Below are 19195 nucleotides of genomic sequence, written 5' to 3' on the forward strand. Positions count from 1 at the left end.
ACGCTGGAAATTCAAATAATATCTAACTGCTGACAAAGTGTTACAAGAAACCCAGAGGCGATTCGGCGGCCTGGAAGCAGCGACCACGCACAGGCTGGGGCGAAGGAGCAGACCTGGTTAGGGTGGCGACCCAGACTCTGGGAGTGGCCCGATCAAACCGAAGCAATAACCCGCAGAGGTCGGGCAACTAAATAGCACCGGAGGTCAGGACATCGACCCAGCGGGAACCCGCACAGCACAGTCCGGCTGGGACTTTGCCATCGCCGTCCCCGGAATGCCCCAGATCGTAAACTAAGACAGGGTCGAGGTCGACGCACTTCGCTGGACTCGCTAATATGCAGGTGAGCGCAGAGAGCAGGCTCGATATCGACATCTGGCCTGTATTCGACCCACCGCAGGCCTCGGTGTAAAACTGCCCAGAGTTCCAGAGTCTCCCCTCTGCTGTTTCCGCAGCGATCTTCCAGCCCACTCTTGGTGTTCACGGGTTGTGCTGGTGCAGGCTGCCGTGTTAGTAAACTTTATTAAAATCTGTAGTCCACCTGAAATGGACACGTTCCTGACTGAAGTCCAGTTCAGCAGGCAATCTGTCAAAGGAACCGAGCGGATCGATCAATATTAGTCCTGATGCTGGATTTCGACCGGAGACGTCGACAATTCCTTTACTCAGGTGTGCTCAGTTCCTGCGGCAGGTTTTGCTGGTGTCTCTCAAGTTCAGTTCAAATGCTACCTCATGCAAAACTACACGCGTAGTTTTAGTTTCTTGGGGTCGCTAATGATAGCGGCACATTTACTGGATTGGGACGTTGTAGAATATTTTACTAGGAACTGAGCAGACCCCGTGATTCCCTCTAATGTCTGTCAAAAAGAGCGTAATCACCCATTTCCGTTTTCTGAACTCTGCTTTCTTCCATTCGCTCAGTTGTCAATTTCAAAATCCTCCCTCCCATTTTTAAATACTTGTTTGGCCCTAACAAATCGCGCATTGCGATCTTAACTTATAGGGACTAATAAAACGCCTCTAGACTAGTTTCGTCACCTTTCCGAAATAAAAATCTGAATTCCAAGTTGACTGTAATCAACTGAAGATTTCCAGTCATTCTATTCATAATAATAGATCTTACTATACTTTCACGCAACAATTCCCTGATTACCCATTCTACACTTTAAAAGAGTAGTCCCAAAATCAAATCTCATGGTTAAAGACTATGGCATCCGCAGTTGTCTCAGCTATTTCCTTCAAAACTTTCGGATGGACATCTGATCCCAATCACCTTTGGTATTGTTATTTTCTTGTCTAAGTACTTAATGTACTTTTCATTCATTAGCATGTATATTTAATTGTATACTTAATGTACTATGGGTCGTATTTGGTCTATTATTTGTTACCTTTATTTTTGATTAAGTGAGAATTTCTAAACATAATGTTGCAGGCACATCCTTGTACATTACTGAATGAGCTCCTGCTGCACTAAGAATGAAGGCCAGTCCCAGGAGGCCCTTGATTCTGAAACGGAGGAAACGTCCCCTGACCTTCAGTAACCCTGTGGATACAAAGGACAATGCTGCTGAAGAAAAAAATCCTGGAAGCAAATGCGAATCTATGGCTGGAGATTTTGATGCAGCTAGTGCCTGCCCAAGTAAAGATGTTTTGGAAACATCACCAAAAAACACAGCCAGTGACATTCAAAAATTTCCAGAAGGGATTCGTATTGTAAACCATCCATCCATTCCCAACACTCAAGTCGTGTTAATTCCAAGAAATGCTGATCTTCAAAGCATCATAGCAGCACTCACTGCAAAGGGAAAAGAAAGTGGCAGTGATGGTCCCAAGAAATTTATACTTTTAAGTAGTAATGCAACTTCTCACCAAAGTCCGCTTTTGGGAAGTAATAATTCCTCCTCGGCCCAGGATGGTTTTCCTAATCTGTTAGAAAGCAGACAAAAATCTCTGGAGTTCCATGAAGAATCTAACATGAAAGCTACTGTTTCTGATGGGAAAGTGACATTACTGGACGCTGCAAACAGTATCAGCATCAAAAAGGAGGAGATGTGCTCCAACATCCCTGAAACACTGGTGCTGTCAGCTTTGTATGATCGAGACACTGATACAGGTAAGAAACATTCCTTTGTGTTATTATTATACCTGACAGAGGTTAACTGACAATACATTATCTGGATAATTAAATACTAATCAGCAAGGTTCTTTCTCAGATTAAATACTATGTGCAATCATCTACCAACCGTTATCTCTGACAATCTATGTAGTGAAGAGGAGAATGTGTTAGCTGCACATAGACGGTGCCTAAGGTCAGGATCAAGCCTGTGTGTCTGGAGCTTGAAACAGCTGCACTAACTGCTGTGCACAATACTGTGGAACATAATTACAGGAGCACTTGTGATGTTTTGACAACAGCTCTCTGAAAAGTAGAACCAGGTCAATTTAAAGCCACATTCGCTACATTCACAGGATATAATGTATAGATAATGTAAATTTCCATGCAAGAGAAATCTCTGAAATTCATTGCCACAGGTGGCTGTGGAACCAAGTCTTTAGATATACTTAAAGTGGAGATTGTTAATTTCTTGATTACTAAATGTGTCAAAGGTTACAAGGAGAATAGTGTTAAGAAGGACAATAACTCAGACATGATGAAATGCTGAACAGACTCGATGGACCATGTGGCCTCATCCTTCTCCTATTTTTTATGATCTTATAAATTATTCACTTTCTTTATTTTTACAGTTTGCATTTGTCATTCTTCTGTGTTAAATTTCATCTGCCATGGGTAGCCTTCTCCCAATTCGTACACTTCCAAGTTTTAGTCCCATCTCGAGCTTTGCATTGATAAGACTATAAGATATAGGAGCAGAATTAGGCAATTTGGCCCATTGTGTCTGCTCTGCCATCTCATCATGGTTGACCGATTTTCCCCTCTGCCCCAATCTCCTGCTTTCTCCCCGTATCCCTTCATGCCCTGACCAAGGCCTCCACAGCTGCCTGTGGCAATTAATTCCACAGATTCACCACTCGCTGACTAAAGAAATTCTTCCTCATCTCTGTTCTAAAAGGACGCCCCTCTATTCTGAGGCTGTGTCCTCTGGTCTTAGACTCTCCCATCATAGGAAGCATCTCTCCACATCCACTCTATCAAGCCCTTTCATCATTTGATAGGTTTCAATGAGGTCACCCCTCATTCTTCTGAATTCCAGTGAATACAGGCCCAGAGCCATCAAACACTCTTCATATGACAAGCTATTTAAACCCGGAATCATTTCCATTATCGTCCTTTGAACAATTTCCATTTTCAGCACATCAGACTAATCAGAATAAGACTAAAAATGAATAGGTGCTTAAGAATGGCCTGCTTTGCCTGGGTTCAGTGTTTCATTGACTACATTTGTGTTAATCAAACCACTTACTGATCACCTACTAACAAGGGCCGCCACTTAATTGTAAAGCTAGCCAATAGCCATAAGATGGTTTCTCTGCAAGTGTGGTCGCGATCCTGAGCAGCTGCATCTGGTAGAATTCAATCTCCTCCAAACCCTTCACATCTCAAAAACAGTCTCGAGACATGGGAATACTAGTTTGGAAAAAAAATGGGTTGATAATATGTCTGCGGGATGAGGCCCAAGAATATCACAATCAGATTTAATATCACTGGTGTCTGTTGCGAAATCCGTTTACGTAACAGCAGCAGTACCATGATAAGTATAGAAAAAACAATTACAGTAAGAATATATATATGTATATTAAATAGTTAAATTAAAAATAGTGCAAAAACAAATAATAATAATAAAAAGTGAAGTAGTGTTCATGGGTTTGATGTCCAGATGGCAGAGGGGAAGAAGCTGCTCTTGAATCACTGAGTGTGTGCCTTCAGGCTTCCATACCTTCTTCCTGATGGTAGCAATGAGAAGAGGCCATGTCCAGGGCGATGAGCATCCTTAGTAATGGACGCTACCTTTCTGAGGCACCGCTCCATGAAGATGTCTAGGATCCAAGATGGAGCTGACTAATTTTACATCTTTCTGTAGCTTTTGTGCAGTAACCTCCCCCCACATGCCAAACAGTGATGCAGTCTGTCAGAATGCTCTCCATGGTACATCTGTAGAGGTTTTAGAGTGTTTTAGGTGACAGACCAAATTGCCTCAAACTAATGAAATATAGTCACTATCTTGCCTTCTTTATAGCTGCATCAATATGTTGGGACAGGTGAGATCCTCAGAGACCTTGACACTCAAGAATTTGAATTTGCTCGCTCTCTCTCCACTTCTGATCCCTCTGAGGATTGGTTCGTGTTCCCTCGTCTTACCCTTTCTGAAGCTCCTTGGTCTTACTGATGTTGAGTGTGAGGTTGTTGCTGCGACACCACTCAACTAGCAGGTATATCTCGCTCCTGTATGTCCTCATATCTCCATTTAAGATCCTGCCAACAATGATTGTATAATCAGCAAATTTGTATATGACGTTTGAGCTCTGCCTAGCCACACAGTCACAACCTGTGAGGAAGGAGTAGGACTGTGCTTTCTTGTAGTTATGCCAAAGGTGTACTTCAGTACAAGGGCAGATATGGAGGCACCTTTCAACATTTACCTATCAAGTTCTCAAAAATGGTGTTGGTCTAACATGCTGTGTACAGCATTGTTTAACAATGAGGTTTCAGGTCAAAGGCTGGGGTGAGAACCTTTTGGATGACGAGTAGTAACAGGTTTAGGCCATTCAGTTCTTTGAGTCTGCTCTGCCTACCTGTACATTCTATCAAAACGCCATATTCCCACACTGACCTCGTATCTCTTGATGTCTATGAGTATACAAGTTGTAAACTTGTATGATGAAGTATCTCCTATTCTCATTGCTATACTGTTATTATATCTTGTAACCTGAGACTGTGATTCCCTTGTAAGAAGTATGCAGGGAATGAAAGGAGCAATACATCTGGCTGCTCGGGATATCCTCACTACAGAATATTCATAGTCTTTAAGAGTTTGCACATGTCAGCTAGATCTTGTATCCTTTTTTCCTTCCCTGCTCCTATTTCCACCAACACAAAGCACCCAAAAAAAACTTACATGGCAACCGTCTACATCTCACCATGCCACACAAGTTGAAGGACCATTTGTGTGTGTGTGTGTGATAAAGAGATGTACAGTTTTATTTGGCTTCATTTGATGCTCAGTGACATTACCATTACTAATTCTTGATCTTGTGAGATAACTAAGTGCATGTGTACTGAAAGAACGCAAGGACCAGAGACAATGTACTATCCCCGCAGATTCCTACAGCCTTGAAGCAGCTTAAGCACATCAGTGGGTCCCCCCCAAGATACACAAAATCCTTATTTTTGACATGTATTGTTATTCCTTCTTTGTTGCTGGATCTCAGTTCTGGAGCTTTCTGTGCAACAGCACTATGACCATTTCCTACAGCACTCCACACCAAGTGGGAAGCTCATCACCAACTTCTCAGAAGTAACTAAAGATAGTCAAAAAATGGTAGCCTTGTCCACGATGCCAAGATTCCAGAAATGAATAAATGAGGCCCATCCATGGGGCAACCAGTCCCTTCTCATGTTCTTATTGTATCTTTCCAACCAGCTAAACATCCTTGCGGTTACCATTTCTTGTAATGAAAGAGGATAGAGATGGAATGAGATGAAGCAGATCTTAAATGAATTTTTCCATCTGCATATACTCAGGAGACAGACACAGTTCATATTACTGAGGCAGAACTGTAGTGAAGTTGTGTATCATGTATGGATTACAGGAGAGGAGGTGCTTGCTGTCTTGAGGCACATTAGGGTGGATAAGTCCCTACGGTTTGGCAAGGTGTTTATTGGACTTTGACGGAGGAGAGTGCAGAAATGTAGAGACCCTTTGAGAGGTACTTAAAATGTCCTTGGCCACTAGCTGAAGTGCCATGGGACTGAAGGGAAGCAATTTTTGTTCAAGAAAGGCTCTAAGAATAAGCTGGGAAATTATGTTGGTGAGTCGAAAGTCAGTAGTAGATAAATTGTTGGAAGGTATTCTAACCAACAAGATAAGTGAAACCCCTTTTTACTGGGCATCTCTGGAAATGTGGCTCAGTCACCGCTCACTAATGAACCCCTGGACTCTGCGACAAGATACCCATCTTTCTCGGACTTTGTTGGGTGTATACAACTTTGGTCCCGCTAAATCTGTGAGGTTGGGATGTCTCGCCCACCCAAACACCGGTTTGTGTAAATGCTGTGTGAGTTACTGCCCCAGCAATAGCCGTCGGCAAGAAATAACAGATCGTACGCTGCATACAATTATAAAGAAGTATATTTAAGAATGTTAACTTAAGCAATCAGTTATTAAAGGAAAAAGGAGGGGAGAAAAACAAAAAGGTCTCATTGTACTTAAACAGTCACATGTGCACGGTGAGGCTCAAAACTTCCAGACACTGTTGTTTTCGATGTATATACTGCACCTTCCAAATATCACTCAAAATCCATCTTGAACAAATGGGCTCTCCCACAGGAATATTGGTCCTTCCTCCTTGAAACCATTCATCTGCACAAGACACCGTGTGCAACAGGAGGACATCCTCAGCTGTTTTCCTTCCTGTCTTCCCCAGCTCCCACCAACAAAGACCCCTCTATCGAGTGTTCTCTAGAACATTTTCCCAATTCTGCCATCCTGATTGGCTGACACCACATTCCTAAGTTGAACAACAAAACCCTTGCCTCAGCTCAAACCCAAACAAGCTGAAAGCAGAACAGACTGCTCTTACAGAACTGCTAAAATGAAATACCTACAGCAAAGCAGTAAAAATCTTAACCAGAGCATCACATAAGCATTTTGGATAGGCGGGGCCTGATTAGGGGTAGTCAACATGGCTTTGTGCATGGTAGTCATGTCTAGCCAGTTTTACAGAGTTTTTTTTGAGGAGGTTACCAGGAAACCTGATGAAGGAAAGGCGGTGGACATTGCCTACGTGGACTTTAGCGAGGCCTCTGACAAAGACCTGTGTGAGAACTTGGTCAACAAGGTTCAGTTGCTTGACTTTCAGGATGAGATAGTAAATTGGATTCAACATTGGTTTCACAAGAGAAGCCATAGAGTGGTTGCCTCTCTAAACAGACGCTGTGACTAACTGGTGTGCCACAACGACTGGTGCTGAGTCCGTTATTGCTTGTCTTTGTCATCCAGATTGTTGATATACTTCTTCCTGATGGCGGTACTGAGAAGAGAGCATGGCTGGATGTTGGGTGTCCTTGATGATGGGTGCTGCTTTCCTGTGACTGCACTCCATGTAGACATGCTCAATGGTGGGGAGGGCTTTTCCTGTGATGGACTGGGCCATATCCAGTACTTTTGTAGGCTTTTCCATTCAAGGCTGAGGCAACCATCAATATACTCTCCACCACACTTCTGTAGAAGTTTATCAAAGTTCTTGTAAACTTCTAAGAAAGTAGAGGTGCTGCGGTGCTTTCTTCGTAATGGCACTTAAGTGCTGGAACTAGGAGAGATCTGAAATGATGGTAAATTGGATCAGTAAATTTGTGGACAACACCAAGATTAGGGGTTTCATGAACAGTTGGCAGCAGGATCTGGACCTACTGGAAAAATTGGCTAAAAATGGCAGATGGAATTTAATACAGACAATTGTGAATTATTGCACTTTGGGAGGACAAATCAGGGTAGGACTTGCAGTGTATGGTAGGGCACTGAGGAGTGCTGTAGAACAGGGGTATCTGGGAATACAGATCCATAGTTCCTTGTGGTGCCCAAGTAGATAGAGTTGTAAAGAGAGATTTGGCACATTTGGCTTTCATACATCAGAATATTGAGTACAAGAGTTGGGATGTTATGTTGAAATTGTATAAGAATTTGATGAGGCCAAATTTGGAGTTTCTAGTTACCGACCTACAGGAAATATACAATATAATAAAATTGAAAGAATATAGAGAATGCTGCTGGAACTTGAGGATCTGAGTTATAGGGAAAGGTTGAATAAATTCTACGGAGCATATAGGTCAGTGGGGGAGATTTGATATGGCAATATGGTGACAGCAACCAATGCGACTAATGGCAATGTCTACAGAAAGTTCACAAAACTACTACTTCTCATTCTTTTAAATGTACTTCTACTACTGATGTGTGTACATTTGGAGCTTGTAATTTACATTTTGATAATGTAAAGTACCGAGTGAGCAATCTGGCACTTTTGCTGTCTGAGAGGGAATTTGGCGAGGTTGAGAATGGAGTGTGCCAAACGGCAGAGCACAAACCTCTGAACAGCTCCAATTCTTGAGCAACTCACTGATTTGAAGCTTTGAGCAAGATTGAAATCAACGAGGACGAGAGTGGAAGGGGAGCGGGTGTTCAGCTCTGCCTGCCTGTGTTTGACCAGTTTCCCTCTCCCTCTAGCTCGCTGCTGCGGGAGGAAGGTGCAGGAGTCTTGGCTGTTGGGCAAGGTTTGATCGGTGCGGGTTATGGATGGGACTTGCTTTGAGAGGACTCTGCAGTTCACGTGTTATTTTTGTTTCTGGTTACTGCTTTTTTTTTAATTGCTATTTTGCGTAATTTTGATCAGGGTGGACTGACTCTGCAGTTAACGAACAACACAGTGCTACATTGAACTGAACATTCCTAGGCAGTTCCAAAGACTCTGGTTTGATGTTTAATATTCTGTGCGTATTCACTCTATTTTGCCATTTGTGCGATTTGTTCTTTTTTTTGCACATCTGGTGTTTGACATTTTCTTTGAAAGGATTACGTGACTTTTTTTTGTGGCCATCTGCAGTAAGACGAATCTCAGGGTTGCATACTGCATACATACTTTGATAGTAAATGTACTTTGAATCCTGGATAGAGGTATATAACATTATGAGATAGAGTCAATTCAAGCAGGCTTTTTTCACTGAGGGTGGGTGAAGCTAGAATTAGAGGTCAAAGGTTAAGGGTGTAGAAATGTTTAAGGAAACATGAAGGGGAACTTATCCACTCGGAAAGTAGAGCATGTGTGGAACGAGTTGCCATTGGAAGTGGTGGATGCGTTTGATAAGGTGCCACACATGAGGCTGCTTAACAAGATGAAATCCTATGGCGTTACAGGAAAGGTACTGGCATGGGTAGTGGAATGGCTGACAGGCAAGAGGCAGCAAGTGGGAATAAAATGGGGCCTTGTCTGGTTCGCTGCCAGTTCCTCGGGGATGAGTTTTGGGACTGCTGCTGTTCACATTGTTTGTCAATGATTTAGGTAATGGATTTGATGGCTTTGTGGCAAAGTTTGTGGATGATACGAAGGTAGGTGGAGGGGTATGTAGTGTTGAGGACTTTGACAAATTGGAAGAATGGGTAAAGAAGTGGCAGATGGAATACAGTGTTGGGAAATGTATGATAATGCATTTTGGTAAAAGAAACAATAATGTGGACTATTATCTACATGGGGAAAAGGTTCAAACATCAAAGGTGCAGAGGGACTTGGGAGTCCTCGCACAAGACTCCAGAAGGCTAATTTACAAGTTAAGTCTGTGGTAAAGAAGGCAAATGTAACGTTGGCATTTATTTCAAGGGGAGTAGACTATAAAAGCAAAGGGATAATGCTGAACCTTTATAAGACACCAGGCCACACTTGGAGTATTGTCAATAGTTTTGGGCCCATATCTTAGAAGGGATGTGTTGTCATTGGAGAGAGTCCAGAGGAGGTTCACAAGGATGATTCCAGGAATGAAAAGGTTAACATATGAGGACAGTTTGGCAGCTTTGGGCATGTACTCACTGGAACTTAGAAGGATGCGGTGGGGGGTGGGGGGGGGAATCTCATTGAAACCTATCGATTGTTGGAAGGACTAGATTGGGTGGATATGGAGAGGATGTTTCCTATAGTGAGAGTATCCAGAACTAGAGGGCAGAGACTCAAAATTGAAGGACGACTCTTTAGAGCAGAGGTAAGGAAGAATTTTCTTTTAGCCAGAGAGTAGTAAATCTGTGGAATGCTCTGCCACAGACTGTGGTGAAGGCCAAGTCCATGGGTATATTTAAGGCAAAATTTGATTGTTTCTTGATTGGTCAAGGCATCGAAGGATATAGCGAGAAGGCAGGTGTATGGGGTTGAGTGGGATCCGGGATCAGCCATGCTGGAATGGCGGAGCAGACTCATTGGGCTGAATGGCCTAATTCTGCTCCTATGTCTTGTGGTCTTTAGATAATGAGGATTAGATTTCAACATTTAAGAGAAGATTGGATAAGTACATGAATGTGAGGGGTATGAGGGCTACAGTCCAGGTGTGGTTCAATGGGACAAGGCAGAATGATTGGCACAGACTAGACGAGATGAAGGGCCTGTTTCTAAGCTGTCGTCCTCTATGATACATTTGTTCATGGGAAAGCTATTTTTAGGGCTATTTTAGTTGACACAGTAACTGTAGGAAAGCTATCTTGATGACAGGATAATTTTTCTTTATATTTAATTTAGTTATAATTGTGTTCCCATAAAGAATCATTATACCCCATTAGTTCTGGATATAGTGGAATTTTCTACTTTATCTTCGTTTTTTTTTTGTTAAAAAATCTTTGGTTCTATTTTCAGCCCCATTCATTTTCAACTGCTTAATCAGTGGCCCTCCCTTTATTATAAAAGGGTTTTTGATCATTTCCATTAGTAACTACTGAGGAAAATACAGTTTGCACTCGGTGTAGAGAAGAGAGTACAATATACTTGGTTTATAATTACTAAATAACAACCGTGCCAGATAGTAACATCTCCATTTTCCTGTGACTTACGATGGCTTTGCCAAATTCCCCACCGTGCCTCATATCCTGAGGATTTCCAGAAGATAACAGAACCAACTACATAAGTATTTCTGAGTGAGATATTGTCGACTTTATGATGAGTTACTCATCTTGTGATTCCCTAAAGCCTCTCTCTGCTTGCAAGGAAGAAATAATGCTGTTTACTAGCACAGGTAAATGAAACTCAGATAGTATTCAGGAAGCTTGACTCCATTGAGGATGAAGCAGCCCATCATACTTCACCCACTGCCTTAAGCATTCACTCTCTCCACACAAAAGCTTTGTGGCTACATTCTGTACTACTTGTGTAAAGCACCACAGCAAATCAGCAAGACTTTGGGTAGCATATTCTTTAAACAGAACTCATAATTTAGGCAAAAGGCACATGGAAATGCCACGATCTACAAATTCCTCTTCCCAATTATGCCATCCTGATTGGGAATTATCTTGCCATTCATTCATCATCGTCATTATGTGCCATTTCGTATGACATGGACAATCATGGTCTTCCATAATGACCATGATTATTCTTACAAAAAGTGGTTTGCGATTGCCTTCCTCTGGGCAGCGTTTTTTACAAGATGGGTGACCCCAGCCATTATCAATCCTCATCAGAGATTGCCTAGCGTCTGTGGTGACATAATCAAGACTTGTGATACACACCAGCTGCTCACATGACCATCCACCACCTGCGCCTATGACCCTGATCGGGAGGGCTAAGCAGGTGCTACACATTGCCCAAGGGTGAGCTACAGGCTAGCAGAGGAAAGGAGCGCCTCATACCTCCTTTGATAGAGACATATCTCCAACCTTCCACCCCTGCCATTCATTACTCTGTGAAAATCACACAACAGCACTGTTGTGGACTCTGTCAGCACAAGAAATGCAACAGATTAAAGCAGCCTATCATTACCTTACAGACGATTTGATATGGGCAATAAATACTACTAATGCTCGCCTGTCACTTTAATGCTTACCTCAGAATTTGAGTTCAACTCCACAATGATAGTTTTATAGTTTTGTATTGTAGCTGATTGTTGAGATGACTAACCTGAAGGCTGAAAGCCTCCAGCTAGTTGCAATGTGTCTACTAGCACATACCTAATTGCCAAGTCTGCATGATTCAGTACAGAAATTAAGAACCATCTAAACAGTCAGGTACTCAGTCTCTCTGTGAACTCCACTTGTGTCCACTGGCATTCTCAGACATTCTCATGATACTTAACCAGGCCTTTTGGTGCATGTCAACCAAAGCTGGTGCATCTCCAGTGCTCCACTTACTTGAATATGGTCATTAACTTTCCTTTGAAAAGTGAGTTTAGGTCAGCTTTCAGTTTATTTATTTCTTTGTATATTTATGTTTGTAATTAACTAATGGAAGTTTATTGTTTATAAGTACATTTTTTTAATAACTTTCAAGATTTTTAATTTACTCTTAATTTTTCTAAATGTTCTGATCATGGAAATAGTGAAAGGGTCTTTGCTAGCAGGTGCTCTCGGGGGATTTCAGAGTAATGCTTGGGTAAGACCTGACTTTCGTCTGCCAATCACCTAGTTTCTATTCACAGAACAATTAGAGCAGTAACACTGTCGATATCTTAGGAACCAAGTGTCTGCAAGAGTTTGTACATGTGCCTGGCATGGGGAGAGCAACTGGAAGGTATGTGTCGTATCGAGTGCAGTTCAGCCCATTATAAAACAATGTCAGATGTTAAGCACAGGGAAGATACCACCAAACAAACCATAGTCAGTGACCTACCTCATGCAAGCCTACTACTGCTTATGTGAAAACTCTGCTGATAATTTATTTGCCTTAGCTCCCACAGCTCCTGAGCGCCACCTGGACGACAGTCTGACCAACATTCAGTGGCTAGGTAAGATGAGCACAGATGGTCTTGGGGCTTGCCGTGTAAAAGATGAAGCAGAGAAAGAAAATAAAGAGCCTGTATCAGAAGAGCCCATTGTAAGTACTACCCTTCCCAACCTTGTTAAATCTTGAGTTAGCGGCAGATGCTGAAGCATTGTCTTCAAAACATTAGTGAAGTTTCTGTGTTTAAGTATTTCTCAATTTTCCAAGGAGCAATTAATATCCAGGCCAAGAATGTGAGGTGTGAAAAGTAATTGGGCTTTGCAAGTATGGAAGGCATGAATTGCTGAGGTCTTAGTAGAAGGGATGTTCAGGAGCAGGGTTGAGTGAAGTGGAAGATGAGAAAGTTCTAGTGGAAATGGAGATACTGATTGAAGAGGTGAGATCAGCTGAATGGATTTTTATAGCAATCACACTTATTTTCGTGTTGTTCTAAGAACTTCTTTTCAGAATAGTGACTTGAGTCAAAATTTACCCTGTATGTAACCAACTTGAAATGTATCTTGCATTTTATATTTGGTGCAATGTAATGAAAGTCCAATCTACATTTGCTGCACTGGCCAATGAATAATCTATAATGATGTAATTCAGTAAAGTAAAGGACCTAACATTTGTGCCTGATATGTTAACAGAACATAAACCTGCATGCAAGGCTGTATTTTCTCTGATGGTTTCTTCCTCTAATGTAGACAGAGTCTATTCATGAGCGGCCTCCATATTCATACATGGCAATGATTCAATTTGCTATAAATAGTACTCCGAGCAAGAGGATGACGCTGAAAGAAATCTATACCTGGATTGAGGATCATTTCCCCTACTTCAAACATGTGGCCAAACCAGGATGGAAAGTAAGTGGATAAGAAAGACACCAAGGTTGTATCAGTAACACATCCCCATGGAGGGAGGAAGCAAGTTCAATAACTATGATGTAAATCTTTAGACTCCTTGTTTGAAGTAGGACAACCAAATGCTGCAGCATCTTTTGAGGGGAGGCTGAGGAAAATGAGGCATAGTTATCCTTCACTTGCCACAAATTTGGTGGAAATCTTAGCCCAAGTAGATTTGCAGGCAAGGAACAGAAACCTGATAAAGGTTGCAATTGATAAATATTAAGGCAAATTAAGTTTATCCTACAGACATACTGAAAAATAAATGGGACCAAGGCACAAATTTTGGGTTAAATGACTGAAGTCCAATTGTTAATCATTTTAAGGTATATATGCACAAGGTGAAAATGTTCTTTGCTTCTCAGCATTTAGAGGTGCTCTGTTTGGTAGGTATAGGACTTTCAAGTAACTTGATGCACAAGCACTTGAGTACTGAAAAGTTCATATATACAATCCTAATCCAAATACTTTTTTTCTGACACCATTGGTTTTTGTATTTCTCAATTATTACACCTCCAGCTCAATTTAATGCAAACTAAGTTATCTCAAAACAAAAAAATTCTACAGCTACTTGAAATTTAGTATAAAAGAAAATTATGCTAGAAATTGGGAAATAGGGTATTAATATTTCAATATCATTGACTTGAAGCATTAACTTAGTTTCTATCTTGGGTAACAGCCTGACTTGCTGAGGATGCCTGGTTTTGCTTCTTTGGTCTATCTACCCTGTTGCATGCTGCTGGGTATCAAATGCTTGCAATTTCAAGCTTCTTTCAATCATTATGCTACAACCCCGAGAAACTGAGATTTTCCTTCTATAATCAAGATTATAATCATATTAAAGTAAATTGTGTATATAGAGTTAAAACTATATTGAATTTAAATTTATTACGCATTTTTTAAAAAGTACCAATTAACTTGACTCATTTTAAAATCTGTCATATCTTGTGGACCGAACATTTGTCACCAAATGTTACCTCTACCTCTGTAACTCAATTGTCAAAGCTTGTTTAATAATGCTCTTGTAAAAACATTTTAGAACATTTAATTACATAGAAACATAGAAACATAGAAAATAGGTGCAGGAGTAGGCCATTCGGCCCTTCGAGCCTGCACCGCCATTTATTATGATCATGGCTGATCATCCAACTCAGAACCCAGCCTTCCCTCCATACCCCGTGACCCCTGTAGCCACAAGGGCCATATCTAACTTCCTTTTAAACATAGCTAATGAACTGGCCTCAACAGTTTGCTGTGGCAGAGAATTCCACAGATTCACCACTCTCTGTGTGAAGAAGTTTTTCCTAACGTCGGTCCTAAAAGGCTTCCCCTCTATCCTCAAACTGTGACCCCTCGTTCTAGACCTCCCCAACATCGGGAACAATCTTCCCGCATCTAGCCTGTCCAATCCCTTTAGGATCTTATACGTTTCAATCAGATCCCCCCTCAATCTTCTAAATTCCAACGAGTACAAGCCCAGTTCATCCAGTCTTTCTTCATATGAAAGACCTGCCATCCCAGGAATCAATCTGGTGAACCTTCTTTGTACTCCCTCTATGGCAAGGATGTCTTTCCTCAGATTAGGGGACCAAAACTGCACACAATACTCCAGGTGTGGTCTCACCAAGGCCTTGTACAACTGCAGTAGTACCTCCCTGCTCCTGTACTCGAATCCTCTCGCTATAAATGCCAGCATACCGTTCGCCTTTTTCACCGCCTGCTGTACCTGCATGCCCACTTTCAATGACTGGTGTATAATGACACCCAGGTCTCGTTGCACCTCCCCTTTTCCTAATCGGCCACCATTCAGATAATAATCTGTTTTCCTATTTTTGCCACCAAAGTGGATAACTTCACATTTATCCACATTACCTTGTGGGCATTATGCAAATCGTAAGAACTATTGCAGCAAATACAATCCTGACATGTCATTTCCTGAGAACAATGCATTCTTCATTTATAAAACTATTGTCCTGATGACCAGCATTCACTTTCTCCTCAGAACTCTATTCGCCACAACCTGTCTTTGCATGATATGTTCATACGTCAGATGTCTCAAAATGGCAAGGTATCACACTGGACCATTCGTGCTGAAGCCAACCGCTTTTTGACATTGGATCAGGTTGTTAAGGTGTGTTTTCAATGTGCTTTTTAATTTTTTTTTCGGTGATGAGTTGTATAGATATCTGATTGACCATTACAAAAATGAATCTGTATAGGCAGCTTCCATTTACTGCTAAGGTCAAGGGATTGACAGATTGGGCTTTCATGATGGTAGGTTGTAAGTAAGATCAGATGACTGACATTTTCCTCAGCATTTGTGAAGATAATGAAGATGTTTAATATTTTCCCTCTTATAAAATTGCACTTGTGATTACCAGTAAATGAATTTGAAAATCCAGGCCATGATGAATATATATTTGTAAGTGCCTGATGGCTATATACACTTATGAATGTTTTATATTAATTATTCAATGCCTTTGAACAAATTTGTACATAATTATCCTTCAGTGCTTATGCTTTATCTCTTGAATTTAGAAATATCATATTTACTATCACACGAGCAATTCTGTGTGAAAGTTGTAATGGAAGCAACTGACTATTACACAGTTAGATAATATATGATGGGGAAATTCTTGGATGAGAGGCATTAAAGATGCCTCAAGGATTTGGAAATTGCTGTATGCACTGTAAGCACAGTTATCCAGCAAGTGCTAGGTGCTTGTTTACTGCTTGTGCTAGTTAACTTGATGTCATCCTGGGTGATTCCAGCCACTCCTGAGATACCAGTTACTGGAGCATGCTAGTTAGTGAAGAGCCGGAACAGCAAATTTCTACTGCACATGGTGATTTAATTTGTGGTCTTTATCGAAGGTTTGGTTGAGTGACTTAATCAAAGTAAGAAGAAATATCCAGTAGCTGGCAGAAGATGCATTGCTTGTCTGATGTTGGCATTTTTAATGCGTTTTAATGTTCAATACTTCTCGTTCTTGATTGATATTTCATACAGTCCCTGGATTTCAGCCCAACTGACAAGATTCAATGGATCCAAGCAGCGCCCGTGTTGGTCTTTCAACAAGTAAGACCCAAGAGCTCTTGGTGGCATTCTGCCACCTCACTGTGCTGATTTTTATTTTTTTCTGACTGGTCTGGTTGGGTCACAAAATGGAAGGTGGTTGCTGATGATACGTGTATTTCAGTTGTTTTTAAGCTTAAGTTGTAATTTTTTTTTCCATGGCAAATCCATGCCAATTAATTAGTTCGCTAGAAGTAAAAGACTTTTTGAATGTTCTAATGTTACGTGAGTTACACCTAACGATCTTTACAAGCAGATAACAACATTTTAATGCTTGTGCCTTCTGACTCTGGAAATCACAAATGGCTGTTGATTGAATCAGTACAAAAGTTTGACCATACAGACTGGTGGTGAGGAAGAATTGAGAACAAAAATGAGGGAGAAATAAGAAACTGAATAAGAAGAATATAAATAGTGGGTTTAAAAAGTCCAGGAAAGCAAATGATATTCAGGAAATGTAATCTTGTGAATAATTGCCAGCTCAAAGGAAGAAAACTGAGAAAAGAGGAAAGCCAATGTAGCTTCTGGGCTACATCCACAAGAATTGTAGGTAACAGAAAATGCTTACGGGGTTTCCTTCAGCGATATTAGTAAATTATTGTACTTCAACCACCACTGGGGAAAAATGTGCTGTAGTCTGTCACTATCATTACAGCCTGTTCAGCCATGCATTACAAGTAATTAAGTATCCTCGAAAGTTACATTAAGATTAAAAAGCACTCTCATTCTAAACCAGCCAAGGCAATCCTCTGCCACCTCCATAATTATATAAATAACAGTTTATTGGAAGAGTTTGTTTTGGAAAATGCTGTATGGAGAGGCTGTACCACATTTGCAATTGCAAGCCTTTTTTTTCAAAAAACTAATTACACGTTCATTTAACATTTTAAATGCCTATGAAATGACAACAGTTAACCAGATGCCGTACAATGAGACCTTTTGATTGGGAAAAGGCTACCTTTTCACAGTGCGTAATTGAAGCTTTTTTGAAGTCCAGTTTTCCAAGTGCTTGCTGCTCTAAACTTTAACTTATTGAAAGAATGATGCCAGCATGCTCAGCTGATGCTGCATTTCATTAGCATTTTACACATAAAGGTTCCTGCGGTGAATCTCTGCCCTATTTGCTGCCTGTCTTACCTGGATCGGCAACTACAAAGAAAAAGACATGATCTTGTTCAGAAAAGCAACACAGAAACGAGGTGCCTGAGCATACAGTCCTGAAATTGCAAGACATTTGATATAGTTGTTTTGCCATCAATTGCTCATCATACTGCCCTTCAGGAGATCCAAATAATCTAGATCTATGCCTTTACCATCTGTATTGTACAAATATATTTTCAATCTGCAATCTACTGTTAATTTAATTTTGTATGGTTGGGAATTTTAAACCTTGCTTTTTGGGTGTGGACAAATGGAATGCAAATATGAAAATGTACCCAGTTTAATCTTCCTAAATTTGTTTGATTTTTAGCAACAAAAACGATCCAGCAGCACAGAGATACCAACGAGTAATGTAGCTGTCAGCTCAGGTGAGTAAAAATGCAAGTATTTCAGAATATGAAATAAAGTTATAGAGTCATAGAATATTACAGCACAGAAACAGGTCATTTGGCCCATCTAGTCCATGCCAAAGTATTAAACTGCATAGTCTCATCAACCTGCACCTGGTCAATAGCCATCCACAACCTTCCCATCCATGTACTTATCGAATTTCTTTTACATACATACTTGGGTACTTTGAGATTCAGCGCAGAATAGGCTCTTCCAGTTCTTTTCGCTGTGCCGCCCTGCAACCCCAGATTTAACCCTAGCCCAATCACAGGACAATTTACAATGGCCAATTAACGTACTAACTGGTACATCTTTGGAATGTGGGAGAAAACCAGAGCACTTAGAGGAAACGCACGCATTCCACGGGATGGACACACAGACTCCTTACAGATGATGCTGGAATTTAACTCTGAACTTTGATGTCCCAAGCTATAATATTGTTGTGCTAATGTGGCACCCCAGAGAAATGTTCTCTGCACTCTTTCAATCTTATTGATTTCTATAGGTGGGTAACCAGAACTGTGCACGATACTCCAAATTCATCCTCACCAACATTTTGTGCAACTTCAACATAACATCCGAACTCCTGGACTCAGTGCTTACATTTATGAAAGCCAATGTGCCAAAAGCTCTCTTTACGACCCTATTTGTGAGGTCACTTTCCAGGAAATATTGATCTGTATTCCCAGATCCTTCTGTTCTACCCCACCTCTCAGTACCCTACCGCTCACCATGTAAGTCCCACCCAAAGTGTAATGCATTGGTGTGTGCACTTACACCCCCAAGGTATAAGAGAATGCCCCTCTTCATGTTCACTCTTTGTTTGATTTTCAAGGAAGTAAGCACAAATACCAGGAAGGAAAACACATAGTGGAATACTCCTGTGTGCCACTCGTTACTTATTCTAACACCACATCTCAAAAGGCCAATAACACCATCTTTGCTTGTATAATAGCAAGTGACTACTGTTGAAGCCTTCTACAATTGTCAAAAGGAGCCAACCATTGTAGTATTGAAAGCAGCATTTGCAAGGTTTATTGACAAAACTTT

General features: G+C 41.0%; 1 protein-coding gene across 1 annotated transcript in view; it reads left to right on the forward strand.

Annotated features, from left to right (window-relative positions):
- Positions 1 to 39: 39 nt before the first annotated feature.
- The window catches only part of foxm1 (forkhead box M1), a 30901-nt gene continuing 11745 nt past the window's right edge, over positions 40 to 19195 (forward strand). Inside the window, exons 1-7 of the mRNA XM_063057980.1 lie at positions 40 to 341; positions 1431 to 2111; positions 12582 to 12727; positions 13321 to 13479; positions 15521 to 15649; positions 16529 to 16597; positions 18066 to 18123. Of these exons, the coding sequence (XP_062914050.1) occupies positions 1475 to 2111; positions 12582 to 12727; positions 13321 to 13479; positions 15521 to 15649; positions 16529 to 16597; positions 18066 to 18123 (1198 nt within the window). The 5' untranslated portion in view covers positions 40 to 341; positions 1431 to 1474. The remainder of the gene's footprint in view (positions 342 to 1430; positions 2112 to 12581; positions 12728 to 13320; positions 13480 to 15520; positions 15650 to 16528; positions 16598 to 18065; positions 18124 to 19195) is intronic.

The sequence above is a fragment of the Mobula hypostoma genome, chromosome 9 (assembly GCF_963921235.1).
Source record: "Mobula hypostoma chromosome 9, sMobHyp1.1, whole genome shotgun sequence".
In the NCBI taxonomy this organism is placed as follows: domain Eukaryota; kingdom Metazoa; phylum Chordata; class Chondrichthyes; order Myliobatiformes; family Myliobatidae; genus Mobula; species Mobula hypostoma.